This window comes from Sinocyclocheilus rhinocerous, unplaced genomic scaffold (assembly GCF_001515625.1).
Source record: "Sinocyclocheilus rhinocerous isolate Xijiao unplaced genomic scaffold, SAMN03320098_v1.1 scaffold623, whole genome shotgun sequence".
Classification (NCBI taxonomy): Eukaryota; Metazoa; Chordata; class Actinopteri; order Cypriniformes; family Cyprinidae; genus Sinocyclocheilus; species Sinocyclocheilus rhinocerous.
In genome coordinates, this window is record NW_015644631.1 from 1,282,588 (window position 1) to 1,299,272 (window position 16,685).

The following is a 16,685-nucleotide window of genomic DNA, read 5'->3' on the forward strand; positions in this document are numbered from 1 at the left end:
CAATGAAACTAAGTAAATAATTACATAAATTAGCACGATAATATCGTGTATCGGCGATCTCACAGGCTGACGATAGGACGATATGAAAATTGCGCATATCGCCCAACACAATTATGGAGATGTCAAGAATGGCTAATCTCATTTCCTTCTAGTTGTCTGTATTTCAATCTGTCAGCGCAGAATATTCTAAGCTCTGATGTCAGTTGTTGTGGAGGTGTATCCTAATAAGGGACAAATGGACAGACGCAAGACTCTTACCAGGCTTGAGACTTCCTCCTGGGCACGTTCTGTCTGCTCCACTTGGAGTGAGGGGTCAGGTGATAGATCAGCTGCCTGCAGATCTTCTCAGAGGACTTGAGAGCATCAGACTCCTGCAAAAGTCAAGATGAGGAGAAGCGGGTGATGAAGAGCTATTCTGAGAGATGGGCTGCCAAATAAAGCTCCAATCTGAGGGTTTATGGTCACTGACAGAGAACATTAAAAACTTGAATGTTTACCATGTCTAGTGCTATTAAAAGGGTTGTAGGGAGGTAAACTGTTCAAGTTAATCCGTCAGTGATTATGATTTAGATTAAATGTCATTAAATAAGCAATAAGCCACAAGAGCCTAAAACCCCCTTAAACATGATAAAATCACTGTAATGTGGTAACTGTAATGTTGTCAAGTTGACCGTTCCAAAATGGCGGACGCGGCAACGTATCTGGAGCGGTCGAATCATAGATATGTATAGATGCCCTATTCTACGACTTCTTTTTTTGCGTATGCATTTGAGCGGTGTTATGTAAATCTTCCAACACAGTGACGTAGACATGTGGGCGCATGTTTAAATGAGGCGTTTTAGGAAAGCGTGGACGAGTCTTAAATTTTAGAAAGAATATCTTTTTGGGTTTGAGACTTTAATGTTTGCAACTTTACGAATCTTCTATATGCACGAACAGCTTATAACACTCCATAGACAAAGGAAAACTTGAAATCGCATCATATGACCCCTTTAATATGTACGTTTTTTTTTGTTTTTTTTTTGTAAAATATTGTTGCACTCTCTAGAACTTACAATGATTTAAATAAATAAAGTAATATGAGAATCCAATGAGAGTGGGAATTCCAAAAAAGAACTAAAATGCATGGAGACATTAAATTAATTCATATGCGAGGGAAAAATTGCTTAATTGTCATGAAAATAATATCATATTGTTAAAATAATCTTAATGGTCCTTAAAAACTCAACATCATGAATATCATATTGATTTTGATTTAAAAGCAGCAATTAGTGCTTCAAAGAGCGGTACTTTTCCTTAATATGTAGCTTGAGATGAAGATGAGAGTTCAATTAAAATGTCTTAGTTATTCATGGCATTTTGAACTACTGGGTGAGAGGTTGGTTTAAAACAATCTCAAGGCCTTCGGGCAACAATGCCTGCAGCCATTTCTGCATCAAAACAGGCTTTGGCTCGCCTCTCTCTTTAAACGGATTGGCCGGAGCAGAGCTGAGTAAATCTAATCAGTGCTGAAGCAAAACAACGCAAGCGAGGCAGGAAAACACAAAAGACTGGGTGAAGCCATCGACTGGAGGTGACTAGCTCGTACTATCAGTCTAAGAAATGACAGGAAATAAACATGTACATCTTGGTGGCCTCCTGACGGCTATTAAGTCAAAACAAAGACGTTTGTTGAATCTTCAATGTATATTAAGTTGGTTTCTGGTAGCAGAAAGTGACAGCAATTATCGGACTAGTTTTATTGAACTCCCTTAATAAAGACGCCATCCATTCGATGACGTGCGCTCCAGAAGGAGTTTTACTGTCGGAAGGATTTACGTGGACTTTCAATCAGCTACTGAACATTAAGACATTAGCCATAGCTCAATACGCAACTGCCACAGTTTAATGAAAAACTGTCAATTGTAAGACAGTTAAATGAAAAACAAAATCTATGTGCTACGCACAAACAAAAGCTCATTAAAATGCCTTTCCATATTTCCCATGATTCCCATCATGAATAACTGCTGCGATTGAGGATCCCCATCAGCCGACTCTTGGGACTCAAAACTTCATTAGTTGCTGGTGTAGTGAGACATACATTATACTGTATTACAAGCAGTGCTGGGGAAGTTAAGCGAAGCTACAAACTATCCACGTAGATGACGCTAAACCAGAGACAGACCTCTCATAAAGATAGACCACACGCAGCTGTAAAGTCCCACTTTCCATTGAAAAGAGCCACCTATCACTCTAAAAAAAATGGTGCTATATAGCACTAAAAGCGGTTCTTTGGCTCGTAATCATAGGGGAACCACTTTTAGTGCTATTTAGCACCTATTTTTACAGGTGCTATATAGCACCTTTGTCAAATGGTGCCATGTAGAACCATAAGAGGTGCCATATAGCACTTTTGTTGTTTTAACCCTTTCCCCAACTAAACTAAGAGATTAATAGAGAGTTAAAGAACCTTTAAAGAACTATTCAGGGGCTTAGAGGTTTTACGGTAGTGGTGCTATATAGCACCTCATTGACTCCAAAGAACCGCTGAAGAACCATACAGGGGCTTAACAGGTTCTTTATACGGTAGTGGTGCTATATAGCACCTTAACCACTCCAAAGAACCGCTGAAGAACCTTTTTTTTTAGTGTGTACAGCTTTTCAGTGATTCGAGCAAAAGAAGCTAATGACACAGCTGTTGTGCTGTTTTGAAATATATTATTGAAGTGACATCTTTCTTATTTGAAGTTATTTAAAGGTGCAAATTACTTAAAATAAAACTAAATGAATTCATCTTTATTACGACAACAACATTATAATTGAGATGTATAAATTAACACTGATAAATAAATACAATAATTTTATTACCTGATAAATTTACACTAATAAAACTAAAAATAAATAAATGATAGATAGATAGATAGATAGATAGATAGATAGATTTTTGATCCAGTGTTATGCAAACTCTCCGAACGAACTGATTCATTCAAATTACATAGCTACATATAAGTTTAGTTAGTTTTCAATCAGAGAATAATTTTTAAAAATCTGGTTTATGTACACAAACTGAAAAAATTTATTAATTATTAATTCCAGCTCTACAAGTTTTCTACTTTTAGTTACCCCTCAACACTGATTACAAGCATCACAAACGTCTTAACAGGTTTGGCTTTCAGGCAAGACATCTGAATGGCGTGAATCCATTTCTTTGAGAAGCAAGGTGGCTTTTCTGAGCTCAATGGGATGGGATTTGGTCTACCTGTCAGCAGGTAACAGGATGTTTATTAAGTCAGAGAGGAAGAAAAGAAGCAGAGAAAATTGAGAGCCCTTCAATCCCTCGCCCTCGTTTTCTGGGTTTAGATGCTTAGCTCCTCAAGGCTTCTGCTGTGAACGAGGCTAGCAAGCATTTTCACAGCTGCACACTAAGAGCCCAACTGAGAATAAGAGAAAACTTCACCACAAATCCAGCCTGAATACTATTTTTGCCATGTTAATATAATCCCACTGTCCGGCTCGGATCTGATCCAAACCTTTTTCCTCAGCAAATGCAAAACTACAGCGCAAATGCCCATTGTTGGTTATGGCGCTTGCATAACCAAATGTTTTTTTTGGGGGGGTTACGTTAAATCAATCTTACGTTAGATCTATCTATCTATCTATCTATCTATCTATCGTTATATCGCTCTACCTATTGTTCTATCTATCATTTCATTGTTCTATCTGCCCATAATGCCTATAAACCTTCCAACGTCTTAAAGGCATTTTAATCTTTTTTCAAAACTTTTCAACAAGGTTTTGTCAGTTGAACTTTTAATGTTTGTTTTGTTTTTCTATTTTAAAAATTACTTTCAATTTCAATTGATTTACTTCCATTCAAATTTGAGATGCGTTTCTGCATCATATTTGCTGCTCTTTTTGAATTAAATTCAAATTGAACTGGACTTTTCATTTGGAATTTTGATTCTCAATTCAACTCTAAACAGTTCACAACCCTGGTTTCTATACCAACACATTCGCAGGGTACAGTTACTCAAAGAGTTGCATCCTAATTCAGTCTGTTACAATTGTTTATGCTCATGATGTGCTCCTGTTCTTACTTTGGCGAGCTTCACATTGATTTACTGTCAAAATGGGCCGTTGCAGTACGTGACAGGCAATCGAAAGGCAACGTCAGAGCCAGCCATTTAGTCATGACCTCGCTTTCATTCTTAATCAGGGAGTGCCGATAGGTTACGTTAGGTTATCCAAAATGTTGGCTAGTGGGAATCTTCCTTTATCAGACATGCAAACTGAGTGACAAAAAGTTTGCTCTGCAGTCTGCACTACTTTTTATATAAGAAATATGCAACCCAGGCACACTGGATAAACGTGACTGTGGCGACATGTCTGAAAAATTACAGTGAATAGCACCGAAAAGCACATTCAAGTTCATCTGAAACAAATCAATTTTATTTTGTTGGTTGTTATACGTATCACATCAGTTCAGAATTGATTTGGAAATAATGCACCACCTACACTAAACCCTACCTTAAACCTAACCAATAGTGTTAAAAAAGGCAAACATGAGACAAAAATGCATTCGATGAAGTAACCATGTCATTTTAACTTGATTCTACAAGTTATTTTTTAACACTGACTCACTTACTTGGTAAACAAGGGTTTTACATTTTTAAGAGTTTAAATGCAAATGCAGTGCTGTACCAGGTGAGCTACTGAGCAAGTTTACTGAAGCTGGTTATGTGATACAATTGTCAAAACGTATTCGTTTACAAACCATGCACTATGGTAAATCATGCACTGAGGTCATATCATAGTATCGTGCAAGGAACTGTGCAAAAATAAAATGCTATTAAAGGGGTGGTTGATTGCGATTTCATTTTTTTAACGTTAGTTAGTGTGTAATGTTGCTGTTTGAGCATAAACAATATCTGCAAAGTTACGAAGCTGAAAGTTCAATGCAAACGGAGATATCGTCTTTTAAAATTCTGGCAGTTTAATGCCTACAAAAACGGCTGGTAGGGACTACAAGAAGTTACTTCCCGGGTTCGTGACATCACAAACCCAGATAAACCCCGCCCTCGGGAAAAGGCAGCAAAGGGGGCGAGGCCATGCTGTGCTGCTTTAGAGAAGAGGAAGAGAAAACTAGAGGTGCACGTAAAAATCTGTTCATTTATGAATCGCGATTCTGTCTTCTAACGATTCTAATATATTCTCAAGTTTCAAAATCAATGTTCAAAAGCAGCGGTTCTTAATACTGTTCCTCGCGTCCCCCTGCTCGGGCACATGCTCTGCATCTCTCTCTCTCTCTCTCTCTCTCGCTCTCTCTCATTCAGCTCAGCTCCAACAATGAACTGTTCCAATTATACACTTATTTTCACATAGCTATGAAAAGCATTAAACATGGACGCGCGTGCAGTTGCTGTACTGTATTAAAGTTTTAATCAGTCAGAAAATGTATATTAAAAGCTAACATAAGCAGTAGCATTTACAAATAACAGCATATAAGGTAAATTATGTGAAAAATAATGCATTTAAAAAACGAAGCATTAACACATGTTAGACTGCACCCCATAAACACAATCAAGCCAAGAAAAAAAACCAGTGAACCACCCCTTTAAGCAATAATCTGCCCCTGTTATAATAATTTGTGTGAAAAGAAATAAGAGTTGTTGGTGTTTTACTGCCACTAGTGTTCATTTCAGCTGGAAACTACAGTCAGTTGTATGTATAAGTATGTTTTTGGAGTTTTGCACATTTTTCCAAAGAGTCTATGTTGGAAACATGACAAATGTTGATTCAATTTGCTATTCCAAAAAAGTCTTGAAAGAAAAGGACAAGCCTTGCCCCTTCAAGTGGATCTATTATTGGAAAGTGCTCCTCTCGCTGGCCTTTCTGTCCAATTAAGTCCAAACAGAACTGTGGAATTTCAGCATGGAATGAAAACATCACTGATGGCTCTCTTGAGCAAAATAAAGGTCAGTGCCATCTTTCTGTACTTCTCATGCTTTGCAAACTAATTTAGGACAGGGCTGAAGCGTGAGCGCCCAAACTCCAGTCCTGGCCATGGGATGACAGCTGCCTGTGGTCTTATACAGGCGGCGAGGCTGTAGAATTGGCCCGCCAAGCCTCTTACTGCCAGCTAAAAATAAACGCTCTACATATCTGGAGACTGAGTAATGAACATATGCACAGGTTTTGGCTCAAGCTAAAGCAGGGATCCAGAGTTAATGTTGACAGCTGTGGGCTGGTATCGAGTCAAACCCTTCAACTAGCCACCTCATGAATTTGTGTTTACAATCATCTTCACTTATTAGCACTGGTGGCTTACCCTCTTTGGACACTGCATGTCTCGGGCCAAATTGAGCAAAAGCTCGTGGGAAATTGGATCCACTAGGTTGAGGAAGGCAGCGTTCTTGTAGAGGATGTCGTTGAGAGATGTTCCTTCAAGACCCAGGTCCTGTTGAGAAAGAACACGAGAGAGATTGTTAAGCATGTAGGATTACAAATGCGAGTAAAGGTCACTGATTAATCTCGATATTCAACAACTTAATCCTTTCATCCTACGCCTCCAATCTCCATTCGCGAGATTACACGAGGGGCTTTTTTGAATGACATGGAGATAAAGTAATCTTTCCATCGTGTTTACTTCTAGCGCTTCGGAAGAAACAAAACTCTAAATAGAAGCCGAAACGTTTGTTGATATATTGCTAGACTAGCGCTGCTAACCTTTAAGTCCAGCTTCTTTATGATCGGAAAAAAAACATGTGGGAGAATCAAGAAAAAATTCCTAGAGGACCACGTTTCTTGTTTAATCCACTGGCTAGCGCAATTAGTAGGGACAAAGTGAACATATAGAAGTGAATACAGAGGGCGAAACGCATTTGATCCAGGCAAACGTCAGCATCACAAAGCAACAACTACACCACCCTGTGAATCGATTCAGAGACAGATCCAAGAAATTGATGAAGAAACTGGCAGGAGGAGGAAAGCTGCTGAGTCCAGGGAAGTGGAAACCTCCCTTTGGGTCTCACACTGATATATTGCATGTCTTTTTCGCAGGGATTCCCAGACATCTGGAAGCTCCTCCAAGCCCTCCGTTTTTCATCTATAAAGCATAAGCACAGATCATTTCTGTTCTGCAGTACTTTTTGAACCCTGTAACCAAATGAATATGATTGCACTGTAATTTAAGAAAGATGTTCTATAAAAGCATTTCGCAAAACTCTTTGTACTGTGTATCTTTACACATTGACAAGAACAAGTGGAATAAAAAGCTAAAGTTAGCCATTGCTCCGTAAAAGATTGAGAGGGTGTCAATTTAAAAGTAATGTTTTAACCGTTTAAAACCGTGATGATACAGGTTGAGACAAGCCAACAAATACCACAGAACATAACGGAATTCATCAAACCCACTACTAATATTTTCTAACTTTTTTTTTTTTCAATAAAATGATGTCACTTCCTGAAGGATGATGTCATGTAAGAACGAGCTGTTCTTAAAAAAAAAAAATGTTGTTAGTTAGATACTGCAAGATAGTAAAACCTATACAGCAATATTTCAAAAAGAAAAAAAAATGAACCCGAAATATTATTTAATATGTCTTTTTTATAGTAAAACTGAACAGCACCTGGGGAATGACAAATATGGAAAAATCAAGGGAAAACTATTAAAAATTCATCCTTATACTCATTTAATTGTGTTATTTAAGTGTTATTTTTAGCATTATTTATGCACAATTATAGTATTTATTAACATTTTGAATAAGCTTTTTATTTAAGTTTTAATTTAGTAATTTTGTTATGTGTTTGTTATTTTATTCGTCTTTGATTTTTTTTATAGCTTTTAAGTTACATTTCTTAAGTTTACATTTTTCATCGAATATTAATTTTATTTTATTGCAGCTTTATTTCAATTCCCTAAAGTGATTCTTAATAGTTTTAGTAAACAATAACAATACTGACTGTGATAAACGTAAACTAACTCCTTTGATTTCCATCATTATCCAATGTATTAAGACATACATGATGGAGACATGAAAAAATATACTATGGTAGGAAAGACCCAGACAATATTGCAAAGCAGAGTACTATCTGGGAGATTAACATGCAATCAAAGAGACAGCATTCTAAATTCAATGTTAATGAATTGCACTCATTAGGGCACAGGAAGAGCTACAGCAGAGATAAGGGATGTTGTTTTTGTCCTCCTCTCTTTGGTTCATTCTCTCTCTCTGGGGCAAAAGGAAGCATCCTGCTCCATCATTTTGACCCCCAGTTGATTAACATCCAATCCATTTTTCCCAGAATTGAAAAACTGATTTTCAATGCACAGAAATTAATTTCTTTCAGCAATCTACAGCCTTAAAAGGTAGCGAGCTTTGCCTTAATGTGACCCCTCTCTCCTCCAACAGGGTGTTAAGAGCTTCCAGGGCAGGGGTGAGTGAGACGCCTCCATGTTTGGAAAGCTTTTCGACTGGCTGGGCATCCATGTGACAAAGTGCCATATCTAGAGAGGGCTGACAGTGATGAAAATGCACTTAACCGGGACTAAATCTGAAATATTTAACAGATATTTAAATGAATAATTCGAACAAACTAAGTATCACCTACCAGCTGTCACGAATGATACTTTAAATCAAATGGATAAAAAATAAAAAATAAATAAATCCAATGGACCAAAAATAAAGATGGGACTTGCATGTGAACTCAGGGTAAACAATTACCTCTAGAGATGCGTGATATGTATTGTTTACGATAATATCATAATTGTTGTATTAACTGTATACAAGCTGACATTATTGAGTATGTCACACATTTGCAAAAAACAAACAAAAATACGTCCTGAGAGTTCAAATGTATTAACTGTAAGATGAAGCTTATGAGAATGCAGTTAAAATGCTCCTATAATTCAAATTATTGAAGCAAAAATTACGTTTTTTATATTTATAAGATATGATATAGCCTAGTTGAGTAATATCACTCGAGCAAGAGTGGCATTTTCCTGAATATTAGCTAACATGTGAGCACGATGGCGAATGTGATATTAATTTTATAAAACAGTTAAAAAGTTAATATTTAGTGAGTAAAATTTTAGACATCTCTGTTTTTTCCGTTTTGCCAATGAAAATAGTTCCAAACAAACCTGGAGCAGAACATTTGCACGTCTCAAAGAAACATGAATGGCGGAACGAATCATTTGAGTCAGTGATTCAATGATCCATTCGTAAAGACAGCCATTTGCTTCATTTTCAAACGAATCAGCTGTTTTAAATGAATCATTTGAATGAATGATTCAGTGAATCACTCATTAAGGGACTTACTTCCACCTATTGGCGGTTGTAGTGTCTTTTTTATTTTTCAGGCCTAAACCAGCCAAGGTACCATTGTTTAATTATCGTTATTGAAAAAATCCCCAAAACATCGAGATATACTGTAACTTTTTGTCAATATCACCACCGAGAACACCTTAACAACCACACAACAATGTCCTGACAACCACTTGGCAATCTTTTTGCACAAACAAGCACAGAAACTGTGACAATCTGGCTTTAATTTACTGTTTTCAAGCTATCAGATCTCCCATCATTTCATTCTGTTCCAATTATCTTTTGATCCAGATGTCCAGACTCTCCCTCCAGATGTTCAACAAGCTAGAAAACATCACATTAAAATTACTCATGTTGCATAAAAGAAGCTTTTCTCAGCACCTTTTATCCAGTGAGATTGGAACTGGAGGATCCTCATCATCAGGTTGCATACACTGAGATGTTCCTTGATTTGAGGACCCTCTTGACAAGCTAATCAATAAACACAATTCAATGGCACAGAATCCTTCATGAAGTCCATAATACGTTCTGATTCTCTCATAAACACTTCAAAGCTGGAACTGTGGTGCTTCCATTAGCATACGCTGGATCTGCACCACTGGCTTTACTACACAGGGTATCAAGATAATCTTACTACACAGGCCATCAAGATCAAATGATGGACTTACAGAGCATTGAGGTACCTGTCAATCATCAGCTGCAATATCTCGGTACTAGACCTCAAAAGCTGAACTGTTCATCAACAGCTATCAAAACTCTCAGTCGTGATCGAGACATGAAGTGAATAGGTTTGGAGAGGTTGGTTTTGCTCTGAGCGGTTTGTGACAACCTGAATGTCTCCAGATTTTGGAGACCAGCTCATCCGTTTTGACAATTACAGTAAATGTAAATCAGAACATTTAAGAAGCACTTATGTAAAGGAAAATTTTGAGTCATTGTGATGATTTTGGATTAGGTTGTGAAGAAGTTGTGAGACAGGTTCTGTCAGGCATGTACAGAAAAGCTATTTAGCTGGTTTGTCCGTCATAATCTAAGATACAACACAAAAAGAAACAAAACATAATGGAAAATCATATGAGAATCTGAAATGTATTTACTAACAACCTAGAGGAAACATTTAATCACCCAGAAGAGACTAAAGGAGTTTTCTAATATAAAAATATGAATGTCCAAAAATCTATAATGAAATGGTTTTAAAAAACAAAACAAAAAAAACTTGGCAACGCCATGGTACTTTTCTGATTTTGATATAAATGAATGTCCTTGTTTATACCATAGTATGAATTTAAACAAATATGATTATAACTGATAACAGCTAACATAACGGAATTCATTAATAAAAACTTTAATTATTTATCTAATAATATTTATACCAATTTACTAACAAAATAATAACATGGTATTTATTAGGCTACATTCTATTTTGGAAAAGGACATGTGAGTACCATAATACACCATGGTATTTTACCTTATAAATACAATGGTGTATTATGGTAGGCTACTTGTTTAGCACCTTGGCACATATTACAGCACCATGGTATTACCACCCCCGTACCATCGTACTTCCAAAGTACTTTTTGTAAAGCTTATAACTTTAGCAGTGCATACAATTAATTATTTATTGTACCCAGATTTCTTGTAAGAATTTTATTAGAAATATTTGGATTCGTTTTGAAATTTCATACTTTTCATTGCAGAATTGAGCACAGTTTGAGACAACATTGCTTTTTAAACTCTGGAATACATGTTTTACAAGGTTATATTTTCAGGGTATGATTTAAATACTGCAGTCTAGATACAACAGAGAGATATCATTTGTGATTTTTCTTTTCTTAAGTGAAAACATCATGCTAGCTACAACATCAGCAGCAGCAGCAGCAGCAGCAACAACAACCTGTAGTTCTGTGTAAGAAACTATACAATCTGGTTTATTAAAAAATTATGTTTTGTACCTTTCTAAGCAGTTTCAACACATCGATGCCTTGCTCCAATTTTTGCTCCTTCAGCAGGGTTTGGATCTCCCGAACCCAAGCCACTCTCCGGACATACGGGCTGGGGCTGGATTTGCGCAGCATCCCGGGGAGCTTGTCGGACTTGAGCATGAGAGAACTGAATAAAAACTCTCCTCTTCCTCCACTCCTCTTCTCCACATCCCGCTCATGATGCTGTCGACCTCTCCGAAAGAAAGTCGCCTGGCTATCCAAACTACTTTGCCTGGTCAACTTCGATCCCATGTTTCAACTTTCCTATTTCAGTATCAGAATCAAATAATACAGCGCTTTTTTCATAAAGCATGTGTAAAGTAAACCTTATAAGCTCTCTTTAGTGAGTGCACGCTCATAATTGCAATTTATCGTGTTCAGTTGCTCGTGTATGATCAAATTCATCAAGTAAAATTCATATTGAGCGCACGAAATGATAAAAATGCCACTTTCTCCTCGTTTTCTCTTACCCCTGCGCGAGTCCGCTGTGTTTGTGTTCTTCCAGGCTTCCCCAAATGCCACGCCCATATCTCACTCGCTGTCGAATCAGAATGCTCGATTCCCACATAAGTTTACAGGAGTCACGGCTCCGCCCATTTTTAACAGCTCAGTGTTATGATGGGAAGCCCGTTCTGTCCTGTCAGCACGTATAGGTATCGGTTTATTAAAATTATATAACAATAACCAATAAAACGAATCAGAACAATTTCACAGAAATATTTCCAGTGATTTACAAAAATACCGTGTTATTGAATGATGTACCATAGTATTAAAAGATGTAAAATGGTATTGTTCCGAAAAGACGTAGGCTATACAGTATGCTAGCGTTTTAATTTGGTTAATGCCTTAACCGGTAGTACAGAGTCGTTTACAAGCTTCGCATGAAGGTGTTGAACTTAACCTTAATTTTTATTTCAAACGATTGGATGCATTTCAGGTTTGGTTTCAATGTATTGTATAAAAAATCACCATTTTGTATTCTGTATATGTGTAATCGAAAAACCCCTACAAACGATTCCGTATGTTAGTGAGACGTCCGAATGATTCAGACAGAACCGATTCAGATCGTTTTGCGAACCGTTCAAAGAACCGATTCAATACAGTGATACACTCGTGAATAGGTTAGTTGCGATTCTGAACGACCAGAAATAAACACTAATTCGTTTCTGAATTATCTGAGAAAATTATTCTCGTGTCGAACTTAATCAGTTATTAATAAGTTGCTATGTAACTAAACGAAGCTGTTTGCTAAATCGGGACTAACCAAAGATGGCGTCCTAGGCGGTTGCCAGTATTTTTTTTAGGCTATTACATGATACTTAACAATAGAGGACCTACAATAATGTACAGTATTTGAAAAATAATGTGTTTTTTGAACATTAAAGCATGTCAACATATTCTGTTACACCAAATACACAAAATAATGATCTTTAAGAAAGCATCATATGACCCCTTTAAATTTTTAATTTTTTTTTGTATGGTTAGGTTTTTGTTTGCAGCAAAACTGCACATACAATTTATACAGTACAAATGATCCCATATAAATCATATACTGACAAAAAAAATAGTACAGAGACATCTATCAAAATCTAGACTTTTTGTTTTTTTTGGACATAGCAATACCATGGTGTTTTGGATATGTTGTATTCACTGGAAGAGCTGTGTTGAGTAAAGGCATTGAAGAGGCTTGTTGTTAGACCAGTGAACAGAGGTTAGATGTTGAATATTTGGGCTTTTGATGTCTAACATTATGTGAAACGTGTCCAAACTTCCCATAGTTAATAATTCACTAGGCAAATGTAACAGATTACAACATGAACGGCTTAACAATTCAAAGATTAAATGTGTGAATACAAGTGATAGAGTAACAAAAATCCACCTGTAGGTGTGAAAAGTTTGCTAGTGTTGTTTTTTGCAGACGTCATTCTGCTGTGATTGTGGCACGGGTGGGTTTACCGTCAGAACACAACCTGTGCCCTTTTCACCGGTGTCCATAAAACAATTATGGATGATTTCACAGACTAATTTGGTTAAAGTTTGATGGCCATTATAGTTGGACATTGAGAGCCAGAGGTTTATAGCATTGGCTCAGTCAGCCTGTGGAAAGGAGGCTCATTCTATGGGAGACACTACAAGAGGCCTGTGAAGTCTACAGGTAGGTGAAACTCCATATACTCAAACCTCAATGTGAATTAAACTCATCAGTTATGAAATTAACGGAATCATTCCAAGAGTTTTGATTATTTTCACACAGAAAGCAAAAAGAAAAATATAAGGCGGCAGAAATATTGTGCAGCATCCTTCCCGTTGTTGCATCTTTTAAATTGGAAGGAACACACACTGAACTCTGAGTATCATAATTTGTGCTCTTTTGTTGCGATTTGTAAGAAAAAATACAATCCTTCGTTCTTTTCTGTGCGTTTGAGAAAATTCTAGTCTCTTGTGTGGTGGGTTTAATTTTGTTGGCTGCAGGCACTGCAGGTTTCTCTGAGATGTGCTGCAGTTCGTTCCCACACACAGCACAGTCTGACAGGATTTAATGTGGACAGTAGCAGGGCTTTGAAACTAAGAAAAGGCGCTTTACTGAGGAGGATTTCACTTCATACAAGCCTTTTTTTATTCAAGTTTTCAAATTATAAATGCATGAAATCTTGCTGCCTTTGGCCGGGATACATGAAGCTACATTAAGCAACATAAAATGTAGAATATGAAAGAGCCAGGATGCATATTGTAATCTTTATAGTGCTCATTTTATGGTCAAATAATACAGAATCAGGAGTTGATTTACACTGGGAACCAATAAGCATGTGTATAATGATCAAATGAGCAATTCATTACAAGCATTTTTAATAGCAAAACTAGAGTAGAAACAGCAGCGATGGAGAATCCTGATTAGCTACAATCTTCCTCAGAGGAATACTAACAGCCAACTAACAGAGAACAATTTATTATGCTTTTTTGAATGCATAATCAATGCAAATATGCCTTGACTATGTATTTAGCAAGAAAGCAGAAAATGTTGTAAGCATATTCAATCTCCTGCTGTTAGTATTCTGCTATATGAATTATGTTGTGTTACATAAAGGATAGAAACTGGTAAAGGGCACCTTTAAGCATAGCTTACATTGTACAATCATGGATTGCAAAAGTTAATATGACCAGGTCATGGTTATACAGTATGAGAATACACAAGCCCCATATATCTTATCTGTTAGGTACAGTTAGTCCATGTTCTTTTTGTTTAATTAGCAGTTAGATTTAATCTATTTCTTTAAATTCAGTAATTCATTGTGTTCAGGTTCACTTGATTGTTTCAGCTTGGGCTTTTCACATTGTGCTTAACCCTGGGTTATCGTTGTTCAAAACCCCACTTTTAACCCCAAGTGAAACACTTGTAATTTAAAGGGGGAGGTTATGAGTGCTTTTTTGAATGCATAATCATTGCAAATATGCCTTGACTATGTATTTAGCAAGAAAGCAGAAAATGTTGTAAGCATATTCAGTCTCCTGCTGTTAGTATTCTGCTATATGAATTATGTTGTTACATAAAGGATAGAAACTGGTAAAGGGCACCTTTAAGCATAGCTTACATTGTACAATCATGGATTGCAAAAGTTAATATGACCAGGTCATGGTTATACAGTATGAGAATACACAAGCCCCATATATCTTATCTGTTAGGTACAGTTAGTCCATGTTCTTTTTGTTTAATTAGCAGTTAGATTTAATCTATTTCTTTAAATTCAGTAATTCATTGTGTTCAGGTTCACTTGATTGTTTCAGCTTGGGCTTTTCACATTGTGCTTAACCCTGGGTTATCGTTGTTCAAAACCCCACTTTTAACCCCAAGTGAAACACTTGTAATTTAAAGGGGGAGGTTATGAGACCCTGCTTTTGCGGTTAACCCCACATTTTCATGTGAAATGTGTCCAGTGTGAAACGAAACAGTGTTACTTGTAGTGTTGCTTTTCACACCTAGTTAACCCTTGGTCATTCTAAACCCATGGGTAAACAGAATGCTGGGTTAGCTTGCTTCACGATTCCCACTGCTCATAATTTACCTGGAGTTAACAATTAACCCTGGGTATTCATAAGCTGACATTTCACACTCTACATGGCTAGATGCTGGGTTAATTTTCTTATTTGCATATTTGCGGAGTCAGTGTCAGTGACTGTATGAACGCAGCATGCGACATGTTTTCATAACAGCTCTAGCTTTGCACATCCTCATATAGCCAACAGTACCATCAAGTTTTCCATAATAGAATTTTCGGACTATAAAGGTAAGAATGAAACGGTCTCTTCTTTACTCATTTTAACGTGTTTTCCGTCATCATTTAAAGGTGCTATATGTATTTTTTTAACTGTGCTAAAGCATAAAAATACCCTAATATGTTTGCAGATATTTTGGAAACATGCTAAGTTCACATACTTGTTTCTCCGAAAAACAGTGCTGCAGTTAGTTATTCTACTTTTGAAACGTGTGTTCCGTGTCAGAATGTCTGTTTTTGTTTTGGTCTGTGTGATTCCGCCCACTGCCAATTTACCCAATAGTAATTCGACACACCGGGTTGCCATGCTGTGGAAAACACCACATATTTGCAGCCATGGAAGCCAGCAAACGATCTGGGTCAGACATCGCAGATTCTGCCTGATCTAAAACAAATCTAAAAAGCTCTATGACTAGAGGCATATCAGAATGTGGATAAATCAATTCATCAATCTGGCAACCCATGTGAGTGTTAAGTGGAAGTGGAGAAGGGGGAAATGACTCTCTCTCCAATATTTTGAATTTGGACCACTAGCTGTCAATATTACATACTGCACCTTTACAATAACTTTTTTTTCCAATCAAATTCTGAAACGACTGTTTATACAATGGCTGCATTGTATAAACAGAAATCTTAGGCTGCTGACTTGTTGCCTTGCTGTCTTATCAGACAATGACTTTGCAGGCAGTGTTTGCGCACCAAGGCACCTCACGAAACTGATTTTGGACATGCTTCTGAGGCAGCGTAACGGTTTAATGATCTACAACAAAACAAAACGAATTAATATTTCATTACTATAGTTATGATTTCTCACTAGAAGTAACATCAAAAGTGGAGAAAAGTTACATTTACACACAAACTGACCACCAAATGCAGCTTTCAGACGCCATCTTTATTTTTTTTTAGCTCAACCATCACGGAATGGAACGCACAGGATTGTGGGATATCAAAGACAAGGGAAGGATACATCTGTGGTGCCTTCAAAAATCGATCAGGAGACAGGAAGTGAAGCTGATATTGGACTTGCCTTGATGCCTTCCTACCTTTGATTTTTCAGCTTTCAGACGCAGCCAACGCAGTGACTGTCCAAATCAATATGAGCCAAACCCCGGCAAAAAAAGGGTTAA

At 37.0% G+C, this 16,685-nt stretch overlaps 1 protein-coding gene across 1 annotated transcript in view; it reads right to left on the reverse strand.

Annotated features, from left to right (window-relative positions):
* Positions 1-11,786, reverse strand: part of LOC107758665 (leucine-rich repeat-containing protein 75B-like) — a 31,797-nt gene extending 20,011 nt beyond the window's left edge. The window contains exons 1-3 of the mRNA XM_016576465.1: positions 11,258-11,786; positions 6,308-6,436; positions 259-371 (exon numbers count right to left, since the gene is read on the reverse strand). Of these exons, the coding sequence (XP_016431951.1) occupies positions 259-371; positions 6,308-6,436; positions 11,258-11,539 (524 nt within the window). The 5' untranslated portion in view covers positions 11,540-11,786. The remainder of the gene's footprint in view (positions 1-258; positions 372-6,307; positions 6,437-11,257) is intronic.
* Between the last annotated feature and the right edge of the window lie 4,899 nt (positions 11,787-16,685).